Here is a 14296-nt window from a genome sequence, read left to right as displayed (position 1 = left end):
ATTTTGACACACGTTCCTGAAGATGAACTTTAGAACATTGTATTTTGACATACGTTCCTGAAGATGAACTTTAGAACATTGTATTTTGACATGCGTTCCTGAAGATGAACTTTAGAATATTGTATTTTGACATGCGTTCCTGAAGATGAACTTTATAACATTGTATTTTGACATGCGTTCCTGAAGATGACCTTTAGAACATTGTATTTTGACATGCGTTCCTGAAGATGAACTTTAGAATATTGTATTTTGACACACGTTCCTGAAGATGAACTTTAGAACATTGTATTTTGACACACGTTTCTGAAGATGAACTTTAGAACATTGTATTTTGACATACGTTCCGGAAGATGAACTTTAGAACATTGTATTTTGACACACGTTTCTGAAGATGAACTTTAGAACATTGTATTTTGACATACGTTCCGGAAGATGAACTTTAGAACATTGTATTTTGACATACGTTTTTAAAGATGAACTTTAGAACATTGTATTTTGACATACGTTTTTAAAGATGAACTTTAGAACATTGTATTTTGACATACGTTTTTAAAGATGAACTTTAGAACATTGTATTTTTGTTTCTCTCATACTTTTGTTCATCATGAACAACTTGTCCCACTTTTGTTTGTTTCTCTGTAGTTAAGCACAAATCTGAACAGTGGATTATCTGTGCTCTGCCTCCCACGAGTATCGAAACCCGGTTTCTAGCAGTATAAGTCCGAAGACATACCACTTTACCGTTGGGGAGCTATGCCCCACCTTCTTAAAAATGTTTTAATGCATTTTTGCATCATCGTGTGAACTGTGGAAGTGTTACTTGAAGTATATGTTTTGAGAAGGGAGATATAATGTGGCAACGAAACACAAAAGTTAGGAAAGCATGAACTGACTACTAAAAATAAAAGTGATGAAAACATGAACTGACAACTAAAAACAAAAGAAGTAAGGAAGACATGAACTGACAATCAAAACGAAAGGGCGTAAGGATGACGTATACTGGTAATTAAAAAGAAAAAAAAACGTAAAATGTAAACGAACAACTAAAAAAGTAAACAGTAAGGAACAAAAGTGTTTGACAAAGATTAGATTTTTATGTCCATCAAAAACCCGGATTTAACTACGTGATGGCATCTAATTCACAACATAAAACTTATTATAATATTCACCGAAGATTTTAATATACGTAATATACATATGGAATTTGAACTAGACGCACTTAAGTGTCACATTTTGCAATCCCCCTTTCCCAGTGGCACAGTGATTTGTTTGTGGACCTATACTGCTGACCAGGGGATTATTTGTTAATGTCCTACACGGACTGCAAGTAGTAAGCTAAGCAAAATCGTCCAACCAATAACAAAATATATTGCAGTGAATTCGAATAACAGTATTTGATTTATTTAGTCCTTGTAGTGCGAGTTTTCGTGCAAAGCGACACATGAGATATCTGTGAACATCCACCCTAGTTCTGAACCGATGTAGGCACTAGTCAACATCACCCATCGCTAACTCTTGGTCCCCAAGTGCGAAACGTATTTTTGCGAAAGTGGGAGGCATACCATGGATCCTCTGATGTACAGTCGTGGATCGTTAACTAATAGGCTACGTCCTGCCATGATTTGCTAAAGGGCTAGCATGAGTTGTATTTTATGGCAAAGCGCGAGCACGGATGAATACCATTGAACTTTCAGTTATCCACATGCAACAGAATGTTGTAAAGGAGAGCAATTTTCGCACATTTTCAACTTAGTTTTACGTGTTAATTAGAATGCAACTTGGTAATTTGACATATGCATGCTATATTTTTACCCCGATTTCAAATTAAATTACCTCTAATCGTTTTTTTTTGTTTGTTTGTTTTTTGAATTTTGCAAAAAGCTACTCGAGGGCTATCTGTGCTAGCCGTCCCTAATTTAGCAGTGTAAGACTAGAGGGAAGGCAGCTAGTCATCACCACCCACCGTCAACTCTTGGGCTACTCTTTTACCAACGAACAGTGGGACTGACCGTCACATTATAACGCCCCCACGGCTGAAAGGGCGAGCATGTTTGGCGCGACGGGGATACGAAGCCGTGACCCTCAGATTACGAGTCGCACGCCTTAACACGCTTGGCCATTGCCGGGCCAGCTTTAATCAAGATATTCACGTGGTAGAAATTGTAATAACTTTACAATAGCCAACATTGCGGTTAAACAACGAATACTTTGTTTATTAATATTACCTCACGTGCTTTTACATTTGGTTCTTCAAAGGGAAGAATGTTGTAAGATAACCTTCATTATGTGTGTGTGTTGTAATAACCAGGAAAGAGTCAACTGAAACGTAACGGAGTTTTAAAAGAGTCAAATTGACCTAGTACTGTGTATGTAGTAATAATTACAAAGAAATAGGTTGAACGAAATCATTAAAAACAAAAGTAAATTAACATGCACGTGTCGTTATAACTGCGGATGGGGAATCAACTGGAACGTGAAAGAACATTAGGAGAAAAACTGAATTAGCACGTGAGTGTCGTCACATCCACAAGGGGATCGAGTGGAACATGATAAGTCATTAAGAGAAAAGTGAAATTAGCACTTGTGTATGGCGTCATACCCACAAGGGAATCGACTAGAACGTGGCAGGTCGTTAAGATTAGAGGTATATTTCTGTTTATGTAATAAACGTGGTCCGTGTGAATAAAATAAAAAAGAAAGTTCATATATCGTTTATAGCAGAATATCATCGCGTTTATTTTTGTCACAACATTACCATGAAAAAAAGGACACGTTCGAAAATAATTGTTTTGCGCAATATTTGCACTAATTTTCTCTACCGAACTGCCTTTCTTATGTTCTAACAGTTAAACAAACATGCCCAACACCCTGTATCTGACGCTAGGGATTTATATACGGATTTGTTTTAGATTTCATCATGTGGACATTTATGCGAGGATTTATTTGAAATTTTAACGTTTGGACAGTTATATACATACACTGCTGGCCAAAATCTTAAGGCCAATGAACATAAAGAAAACAATATGCATTTTGCGTTGTTAGACTCAACTCAACCACTTATTTGAGTAGAGCTTCGAAAGATGAAAATAAGAAAAGAAAAATAAAAAAAAACCTTTTTAACATTTAATAGGAAAAAGTGAACACTATGAAATTTGCCTAAATACTAGCTGGTCAAAAGTTTAAGACCATACTGAAACGAAGCGTTAATTGGTAAACATGTTACGAAATTTAGTCATTTGTGTTCAAGCATTAGCGTTGTCAACATCTCCCACTGACATCTCTCGTATTACACTGGGTAGAAACATGGCAAAGGCTAAAAAGTTGACAGAGTTTGAACATGGCAGAATTGTCGAGCTGCAAAAGCAAGGTCTCTCTCAACATGCCATCGCTGGTGAGATTGGACGTGGTAAAACTGCTGTTGGAAATTTCTTAAAAGGGATACGGAACGAGAATTTCAAGTGGTCAGCCCAAGAAATTGTCGCCGGCGTTGAACAGAAGGATTCGACGGATTGTCCGGCAAGACACCAGCCGATCGTCGAACCAGATTAAGGCCCTTACGGACGCAGAATGCAGCTCCTGGATGGTCCAGATGGCTTCCAACGTTACTAGCACGATAAGTATATCCCACCGGAGACATTTTCTACACGGCACAGTGAAGGAGGCTTCATCATGATCTGGGGCGCTTTCTCCTTCCATGGGACAATGGAGCTTCAGTTTATACAGGGGCGTCAAACAGCAGCTGGCTACATTGGCATATTGGAGAAAGCATCAATACTGAAGGCCCTCGCTTGTGTGGAAATGACTGAATATTTCAGCAGAACAACGCTGCAATCCACAATGCCTGCAGGACAAAGGACGTTTTCATGGCGAATACCGTGATTCTTTTGGACCATCCAGCGTGTTTGCCCGAACTGAACCCCATTGAAAATCTTTTGGGGTGGACGACAAGAGAAGTCTATAGAAATGAACGTCAATTTCAAACAGTGCATGATCTTCGTGAAGCCATCTTCACCTCTTGGAATAACATTCCAGCCAGCCTTCTGCAAACGCTTATATCGACCATGCCAAAGCGAATGTTTGAAGTTATTCGCAATGACGGCCGTGAAACTCACGACTGAGACCTCTTGTTGGGCATTTCCTACCCTGTTTACGACTTCTTTTTGGTATGGTCTTAAACTTTTGACCAGCTAGTATTTAGGTTAATTACATAGTGTTCACATTTTCATTATTAAATGCTAAAAAGGTTTTATTTTTATTTTCCCTTTTCTTATTTTCATCTTTCGAAGCTCTACACAAATAAGTGGTTGAGTCTAACAACGCAAAATGCATATTTTTTCTTTATGTTCATTGGCCTTAAGATTTTGGCCAGCAGTGTATTTATTTCAAATTTTAAGTTCGATACAGTAAAGGTGGATAAGGCACTCGACTCGTTATCCGAGGGCCACGGGTTGGAATTCCCGTTACATCAGACATACTCAAACGTATTAGAGACACATGCTGGTGTATATATATTATATTGTGACAAATTGTTTCTTAAACTATCACTCCCCCAGTGACACAGCGGTAAGGTTTCGATACCCGTAGTGGTTAGAGCACAGATGATCCTTTGTGTCGAGCTTTGCGCTTTATGACAAACAACAAATTAAACAGTTTTTACGAACTCTATACCTGTTTGATACATATTGTATGTTTTGTACTGTATTATTCACTGTAAAACACTGTTTACATTATTATCGGGTCCGTGCGTAGACTAACGTTGGGAGGTCAATTGGAAAGTCCACGGCTCGCATCCCATTGCCGCAAAACCTTACTCCTCACGTTGTGGCCATGGTTGCGTTATAAGAGTAACGGTCAGACCCCAGCATTCGATTAGAGTAGCCTAAAAGTTAGTGTTGAGTGCTGTTAACTGTTTGCCTTCCCTCGATTATACCAATTCAAAAATTAGAGACGGGTAAAACAGATAGCTTTTGAGAAGCATGTCGTGAATATTTGAAACCAACCTAATCATTGGTCACTAAACATTCTTAAAGAGGGACTGTTTTGTGTATGCTGGTGCCATGCTCTTTAATTGAAGGACAAGAAAAACATTACAGTGTTAGTAGGTAAGGTACATTACGTTGTTTGGTTAATATTAATTTCCATAAAAGTATTCATTGATCAAAATGTTGAAACAGAGTTATGTATATTAACCCTAAAGAATTTGCAAAGGTGAAACGTTGGTTTACATAAAAATATATTCTTTTTGTATTTACCTGGGATGTAAATATCATATTTTCTTAACTTTTATCAAAAGGTATAAATATTTATATTACTTTTCACCTATTTATCATATATATTTATATATATATATTATTACGAAAATTATTTGTTTTGTTTAGTGTATCGCTTTAGGCCTAACTTCAACAGAGTTGTTTGTTCTTGAATTTCGCGCAGAGCTACACGAGGGCTATCTGCGCTGTCCGTTCCTAATGTAAGACTAGAGAGAAGACAGCTAGTCATCACCACCCACCGCCAGTTCTTGGGCAACTCTTTTACCAACAAATAGTGGGATTGGTCGTTACATTATAACGCCTCAACGGCTGAAAGGGGCGAGCATGTTTGGTGCGACATGGATTCGAACCCGCGACCCTCATATTGCGAGTCGAGCGCCTATAGCACCTGGCCATGCTGGGCTCCAGCAACAGAGAGGAAATTCAACTGATGAATAGTGCATCGTGTTGAATGCAGGTGTTTGTTTTATACCACTTTGTGTTAAAGTAGCTACACGAGATTAGTGGGTTCGTTTGTAGGCCTCATTTATGCAGGTAACTCGCTCTGATCAAAAGTTATTGATAAATACAGTGAATTACCACTTTGATTTACAGACGAGTTTACATTTGACTAGACTTCGATAAATTAATTTAAATTGTTTCAAAGTACATCACACAAAAGAAAGTGAAACTCAACAGCCTGAATGCAACAGCTTACGTTAAGTCCGAAATTGGGTCACGCACACGCACTGTTTTCAGTTTACCTACAGAGTGTAGAGTCTGATTTTAGAAGGTTTTTTTACTCTCCTGGCTTTAAGTCGCTAACTGGTAACGTGGACTGAACGTTTGAACTGTGAAATATGAATGAGTTGGAACAAATTGATATACTTACTACGCAGGGCCCAGGGCTCCTGTCTTTGGACTGCATATCTCAAAAGATAGGTAGAATTTGCGCACCTGTCAGTAATATTGACCGCTGGTCCTAGCTGTAATGATTCGAAGAGTTCCTCATATAACAGGATGATGGTCGAGGTGGAGAATGAGAGAAGGTGGGACTGGTTTGGGGTAGAGGCCCCAGAGGTATTAACAAGTGCCCCCAGTGTTAGTTCTTCTTCTGGAAACTGTACACATACTCTACAAAAATAACAAAGAACCAAAATGATGGCGAATCTCATTGTTCTGAACATTGAGTGAGAGAAGATCTTTAAATCCAGAACAGAACAATCTTAGAAGGATTTTTGCAACATCTCGGACTTCGGAGACGTTTTTGTTGCCAAGTTATAAATATTTATAATTTTACGTCATCCAATACAGAAAGCAGATCTCTGGTCACACATTTCAAACTCTCTTATTGGCGCTTTCTTCAAACAGTGTGACAGTTTCTGCCAATGTTATCCAAGTTCTACCTATAGTAGTCACGTGACGGTTTGACATGCGATATGAATGCTTGATTCGAACACCTTCAGGCCGCTTCAACTGTTCACCCTTATCAGACACAGACACTGGCGTTCACAACCTTACCTCTGTTTATTTTTGTTTGAATATGATTTTGTTTATTTTTCAGCAGATCACACAAAACGTACCAAAAAAATACTGTAATATCTCAAAATACACTCGTACGCATATATATATAGTACGCGACTACTTTCAGCTTTAGGCACTCGCCACGTGATAGTCAACAAATCACTACTGAAAAGGTTGTTTTTGTTTGTCTTGAATTTCGCACAAAGCTACTCGAGGGCTATCTGCGCTAGCTGTCCCTAATTTTGCAGTGTAAGACCAGAGGGAAGGCAGCTAGTCACCACCACCAACCGCCAACTCTTGGGCTACTCTTTTACCAACGAATAGTGAGATTGATCGTCATATTAGAACGCTCCCACGGCTGAAAGGGCGAGCATGTTTAGCGCGACGTGGGCGCGAACCCGCAACCCTTAGACTACGAGTCGCACGCCTTACGCGCTTGGCCATGCCAGGCCCACTATTGAAAAGAAAAAGTTCTTAGCATCCAATAATGCACGAGATAATTAATATATAATATTTGAAAAAAACAAACCGTATTTGAGCTCGTCGTTGGGAAAGAAGTTCAGTTTCGAAGTCTCTTGATGGTATATGAAAAACAGTTTGAAATAAGATTGTTTTTACTTTTCTATTTATAAAGACTGTGTTAATTCTACGTATTTTATCGACATTTCTGTTAATTTTAATATACGTATGTTGTCGTTGTAATTGAGCTATAAAATCAATTAAAATCTTAACCATGCATTTCGTATATACATGGGCCCGACATGGCCAGGTGGTTAATCTCAGGGTCACGGGTTCAAATCCCCGTCACACCAAACGTTCGCCATTTCAGCCATGGGGGCATTATAATGTTATAGTCATTCCTGCTATTCGTTGGTAGAAAAGTAGCCCAAGAGATGGCGGTGGGTGATGATGACTAGATGCTTTCCGTCTAGTCTTACACTGTTAAATTAGGGACGGCTAGCGCAGATAGCCCAAGTGTAGCTTTGCATGAAATTCACAAAACAAACTAACGATCGTGTACACGTGTACGTGTGTGTTTGGACCTCTGTTAGATCCCTTGATTTCGGAGCTGGTGTATCGTGTGATACTACCCGCATATTTAGCTATAGATGCGTAATAAGTGTGATAATAAATTATTTAAAATGGATGGAGGAGGGTAGTTTGTTGCTAATTGGCTTTACTTTGGTCAGTTGTTCAAAGTTAGGGCCGGCGCCATATGGCTATTGTCATCAGTAGAAATATAATACAAAACAAAAGGTTAACGACTTAAATAAAGACAATGTGAAATTATGATGAAGATTGGTGTTTTTCATTCATAAATATAATAGTACTGTCTGTTATGTGCTATTTGTATAAATATAATAGTATATTATATGTTATCTATATAAATACAATAGTCTGTCCATGTAACTACTTCGCAGAGTATGGATGGATTTTTACAAAGGGGATAGGTGGATACACACAAAGTTTTCAGGTTTGTAGTTTTATGGGCGTTTTTCACCACTACCTCATCTCCTGTAGGTGGATCTTCACCAACTTTGTTCGTTGGGTCCTTGGGAAGATATACACAATTTTTCAGTTTTATGTTTTACCACTTCTACGCCCCCTGTTGATGATTCTTTACCAAATGGGGCATGAACGTTTGTTGGATCCATGCGGAGATACATGCAACTTTGCGGTTCCACATTTTGTGTTTTACGGTTTTTGTGAGCGTTCTTTTACAATTACATACAAGGGAAACAACTTTCCGTGTCATAGAACAAAAAGTTAAAAAAAAAAAACCTTCACACAACGGCCCGGCATGGCCAGGTAGTTAAGGCGCTCAACTCGTGATCTGAGGGTCGCGGGTTTTCATCTCTGTCACACCAAGTATGCTAGCCCTTTCAGACGTGGGGGCGTTATAATGTGACGGTCAATCCAACTATTCGTTGGTAAAAGGTTTAGTTTAGTTTGTTTTGAATTTCGCGCAACGTTACACGAGGGCTATCTGCGCTAGCCGTCCCTAATTTAGCAGTATAAGACTAGATAGAGGGAAAGTAGCTAGTCATCTCCACCGCCAACTCTTGAGCTACTCTTTTACCAACGAATAATGGGATTGACTGCACATTGTAACGCCTCTACAGCTGAAAGGGCGAGAGTGTTTGGTGTGACGGGGATTCGAATCCTCGACCCTCGGATTACGAGTGGAGTGCCTTAATCACCTGGCCATGCCGGTCCCTCGTTGGTAAAAGAGTACCCCAAGAGTTGGGCTGAAATCTCACAGTTTCAAATGATCGATTTTTTTCCCCCACTGTAAAGTTATTCACGATAATGCATTTTATCACCCAGTTCAATTATTATCCCTTAACACTCGAAGATTTACAAATGTACTCACGTATTTTTCTGTCAACAGAGTTAAATACAAAAATATTTGTGATGAAGTAAAGTTAGGGACGATTTCGATACATTGGTGGTGACCGAAGAATCGTGGTATGCACCAAAAAAAGTTAGTATGTAACCTTTTTTTGCATATTCCGTGTTTGTTTGTTTGTTTTTTCCTATAGTAGTTCCCCTACAGACGTGATTTCCTCAGATAATTTTGTTAACACAACTTGTTTGTGTTGGTATAAAATTAAGGTTTAAACATCAAAAGTGATAACACTGTTTTTGTCTGTCCTGAAAATCTGCCTGCGCTTCAAGGGATATAAAAAAGCGGATGTAAGTCTACTTTAGTGGACATTTTGTAAATAAAATATTAAAAACTTATCGTGGTTTTTAAGATGGTCTAACGTTAGGTCTTAGAATAACATTATATATTTACTGATTTTATTAAGTAAGGTAAAACCTAGGCCTAACGAAACTAAAGCTTAAAGCGTACACGAGCTACAGTGTCAATTCATTTCTTTATCGAATATAAGCCTTATTTAATAATTTTAACTAATGTTAGGCCTAAGTCCAATGGGCTTAAATTATTTCGGCGTCCGTGGTTAGAATTATTCTGTAGCATTTTAGAAATCTTGTATATAAAGAAGTACTGTTACAATAAAATCGCTAATCTGACCGCAAATGTTTTTTGTGTCTCTGCTAGTTCTGATAATATAACTGTTTCTTGAAACACTAATTTAACAACGATGAATTCAAGTGTGGAGTTTAACTTTTATGCAGACTTCATGTTAAATTTAAATCAGTTTAAGATATAAGATTATCATAAGGAAAAATCAGTGATATTGTGAAATCAATTTATCTTTTGGTAAATGATTTGTTCTTGGATACGTATTTTGCTTCGTTAATTATACCAACTCTGTATGTTCATTATACAGAATTTTTTTTGTTTTAATTGTACAGGGTGGCCCGCAAGTCCCTACCCATCTACGTATCTTATGTATCCAGTGTATCTGTGTGCTGTCCCTTATTCTCGCTGCATAATAAATACCCACGTACTTGTCACAATACGTTCTTCAAGTGCAAATAGGCTTACATCGGCCATATTTCTCTGAAAAAAAGAAACGAATTTATAATGCGTAATTGAATATAACATAATAACATATGGATGAGTAGGGACTTACGGGTCACCCTGTAGTGTTAACCCTAAATTAGTTACTACTTTTGGTTCTTGAAGATTTTTTGTTCAGGTTTCTTGCTCTCGGTGACTCAGCGATTAGCCTGAGGGCTAATAGCGTTAAACTGGCTTATCCTTGGGGACGATTCGAGAAAGACCTACTGGCTTATGCTGGGGGGACGATTCGAGAAAAATCTTCACTTAACTGATTTAACATTGAAGGAAAGTTTCGAGAAATACTTTATTAACTGACTTATCCTTGGAGACATTTCGAGAAAGACTTCACTTACTGGCTTACCATTGGGATAAACTTCGAGAGTAAGACTTCACGTGTTGCACTGGTTCTTCATCTGCCAACTCTTATTTCCACCAATCGTGATAAGTTTTTAGAATATTCTTAATGTTTATTTTATGCAAAGTTATGTTAAATATTTATTTTCATCTAATCAATAACCAAACAATAGGGTACTTAAATTCCCGGCAGATAGATTGCCTGACTACTTATTTATAGTTCGAGTACTGGTTATGGTATATGTAATAAAGAGAGAGAACTGAATACCGATCTTTTAGTTTAAATTACATTTCTCACCAGAGGCAGTGTTGGAAAACGTTTGACTCTGGTGAAGAAAAATGACTGAAAGACATCGAGAGTGAAACACTAAATGAGAAATTCGTACGGTCTGTAAATTTTTCATGTTTATCTCCTTTAGAAATGGTTGTGACTTTATATGTAAAAGGGGAAAAAAAAAACGTGAGTGGAGTTTGGTTTGAATTTCGCGCAAAGCTACACGAGGTCTATTTCCGCTAACCGTCCCTACTTTTGTAGTGTAAGACTAAAGGGAAGGCAGCTAGTCATCATCACCAACTCTTGGGCTACTCTTTTACCCACGAATAGGGGGATTGACCGTAACATTATAACGCCCTCACACCTGAAAGGGCTAGCATATTTGGTGTGATGGAGATTCGAACCCGCGATCCTCAAATTACGAGTCGAGTGCCTTAACCACCTGGCCATGCCAGGCCGCGTAAGTGGAAATGATCACAGAAAGACAAACTTTATTTATAACAAAACAATGAAAGAAAAACTATGTCCGACCAAACTGCGAATTGTGGTAATGTAGGAAAGGACTCATGGACAGTGATTTGTGGGAAATAAAATAGAGATATGAAATGTTAAAACCGTATGTTATTTTGAGTCCAAAATGGACGAATTAAGCGAACTGTGATAAAAACAAAATTGCTGCTTGAGTGATTTTTTTATCACGTGTTTCTAAATTGTTCGTAATTGGTCGAAATTATGTCGAAGACGGCAGTTTAAATTCTTTTGCCCCCCCGCTAGTACAGCGGTATGTCTCCGGATTTACAACGCTAAAATCAGAGGTTCGATTCCCCTCGGTGGGCTGAGCAGATAGCCCGATGTGGCTTTGCTATAAGAAAAACAAAACAAACACATTAAATTCTTTGTATATATGTGGAATCAATAGGTTTTGTTGAAGTAACACTGAACCTGTGCAGTAACTTAGCTTTTATGTATTGTTTTCCAATTTTTGGTTGTAATAAGGTGTATTTGAGAGATGAGTAAACAAACCATTATAAAAACGAATAGGCTACAAATTATGACACGCGATCTACCACGAGGCTTAATATATTCCAAAATAGCATACTATTGGCATGATCAAACACTGTTTCGAAAGGACTTCAGTACAGTTGTTATAAAAATTATTATTTCGATTGTTGTATGTATTATTTTTTTTGTATTTGAATTGTAAAGCACGTCTTTTATTGACTCTCACCTGACATGGGCCTAATCTAAAACAAATCGTGTAATGTACTTATGTGTCAGGGTTTTCTAGGGTCATAGTGTTTTTGTACAGTTTGTACGAAATGCCCGTCAGATTTACAAACGTGCAGTACCTAGTTTAAATAATATAATACCTACTTCTCCCATTTGCCCCTGAAAATGAAAGGTCCACCTTTCGAAAGCGCTCGGGTTATAAGGTTTCTATTTCATTTTTATAATACGTGATTCTTAACTTATATTTGGCATAGTCAGGTGGTTAGGGCGGTCGACTCGTAATCTGAGGGTCGCGGGTTTGAATCCCCGTCACGCCAAACATGCTCGCCCTTTTATCCGTGGGGGGCGTTACAATGTACAATCAATCCCACTATTCGTTGACAGAAAGTAGCCCAAGAGCTGGGGGTGAGTGGTGATGACTAGCTCCTTCCCGCTAATCGTACACTGTTAAATTATGAACGGCTAGCGCAGATAACCCTCGTGTAGCTTTGCGCGAAATTAAGAAAACAAACAAACAATTCTTCAGTCACATGATGTCATTGTGACGTCATGGCCCAGCGATCCTTTAACTCAGAAGTTCACAAGTTTTTTTATGTTGTTCCCCCATTAAAAATATTCCAAGCTCTTACGCCCCAATACCCTTACACACACACAAAGTGGTAGCAAATTACTGTATATTATAAAGTTTTCATTATCTCAATATTTTTCTATTATCTCGCAATCCCCCTCCACAATATCCTCACGACCATCTCTTGTGTCGGGACCTCAGATTAAGCAACGCTGCTCCAAGTTATTAAACATGTTAAAATGAGGGCCTTGTTTGTGTAATGAAATGTCATTTTATTAAACCCGTCATTAAAATATAACCCACATGTTATTAGGACAGCTAACTCAGCTGAAAATGCTCTTGTGATTATCCACACCAACGCTGAATTGGCTAAAAGGATGCTGACACTGAGAAAATAGGCCTTCCGCGATTACAATCTTACGTCACGTGAAACGGTTGTAGTAAGACGTTACCGACGGTAACTGAGAACTAATACATGCCAAATTATAATACAACAGAGAGAAAATTACTCAGCGTTAAATAAGAGGGAACTCATAGAATAGCTTTGGTACGATTTCCAATTAATGGATTTTTGTCAGTACAATAAATTTTGCTTAAAAAATACACCTTTCGCTTTAGGACTAACATAATATAATAATTGTTTAATGTTAATGTTTATCAGCTGTCTATGTTGGAAAATATTTCTGGGTCATTAGGCTGGAATGTCATTAGCTCGTGAGGTCAAACGTCCTTCGATATGATACGTTTCGTGATGAAATAACTTTAGCGACAAAATGTTTTTCTAGTTTTAAGAACATGGCTATCGTATCTATCATAACGTATATCATGCATGCAGTATTTTTAAAAGTACTGATATATCACGTTAGGTTACGACCCGGGTATCAATTTCGCTGTTCGTTTCTCGCAATAAATTCATCCTTGGAAAATTTTGTTCATACTTCTTAGGCTAAACCTATATTATTCATAATTAGCCGACAAAGGTTAGAGAGTCTTGTATTAAATTTCAGTGAACGTTTCAAACTCGTGGACTATCACACGATCTTAAAGAACGAAGTTTTGTCGTTTGTTATAGTACAAAGCCACATCTTGTGTTTTCACCTTGGAGAATCGAACCCTGGATTTCAGTAAGATTAGAAGTTCGTAAACTCACCACTGCCTCAATAGGGGACAATCCGGTCGGTGAAGCGGTCGAGATACCGCGCGAGGGTCGGTTTTAAGTTTACTCTCAAAGGTTAACGCGTGAAACAATATCTTTTTTAGTTCATCTAAATGTGTTCCGGAACTAGCTGTGCCCCCCCCCCCTCGCTAGTACGTTCCGGAACTAGCTGTGCCCCCCCCCTCGCTAGTACAGCGGTATGTCTCCGGATTTACAACGCTAAAATCAGGGGTTCAATTCCCCTCGGTGGGCTGAGCAGATAGCCCGATGTGGCTTTGCTATAAGAAAAACACAAACACGAACTAGCTGAAGTCGACCACTTCGCTTATGGTCTTTTAAACAACGAGAGAGCTCATAGTTTCTTTAACTTATTTGTTAACCCACATTGTGAATGAAAGATTATTACGATAGATTAACAGGCTTATGGGTAATACTTCGTTTTTATATATACACTAATGTAGTAAAA

At 38.2% G+C, this 14296-nt stretch overlaps 1 protein-coding gene across 1 annotated transcript in view; it reads right to left on the bottom strand.

Moving 5' to 3' along the window:
- The window catches only part of LOC143247608 (O-acyltransferase like protein-like), a 47952-nt gene extending 41464 nt beyond the window's left edge, over nucleotides 1-6488 (bottom strand). The window contains exon 1 of the mRNA XM_076495934.1: nucleotides 6142-6488. Within this exon, the coding sequence (XP_076352049.1) occupies nucleotides 6142-6436 (295 nt within the window). The 5' untranslated portion in view covers nucleotides 6437-6488. The remainder of the gene's footprint in view (nucleotides 1-6141) is intronic.
- Nucleotides 6489-14296: the final 7808 nt, after the last annotated feature.

The sequence above is a fragment of the Tachypleus tridentatus genome, chromosome 3 (assembly GCF_004210375.1).
Source record: "Tachypleus tridentatus isolate NWPU-2018 chromosome 3, ASM421037v1, whole genome shotgun sequence".
In the NCBI taxonomy this organism is placed as follows: Eukaryota; Metazoa; Arthropoda; class Merostomata; order Xiphosura; family Limulidae; genus Tachypleus; species Tachypleus tridentatus.
Note: the sequence above shows the minus strand (reverse complement) of the source record. Positions and strands in the feature narration are given on the sequence as shown.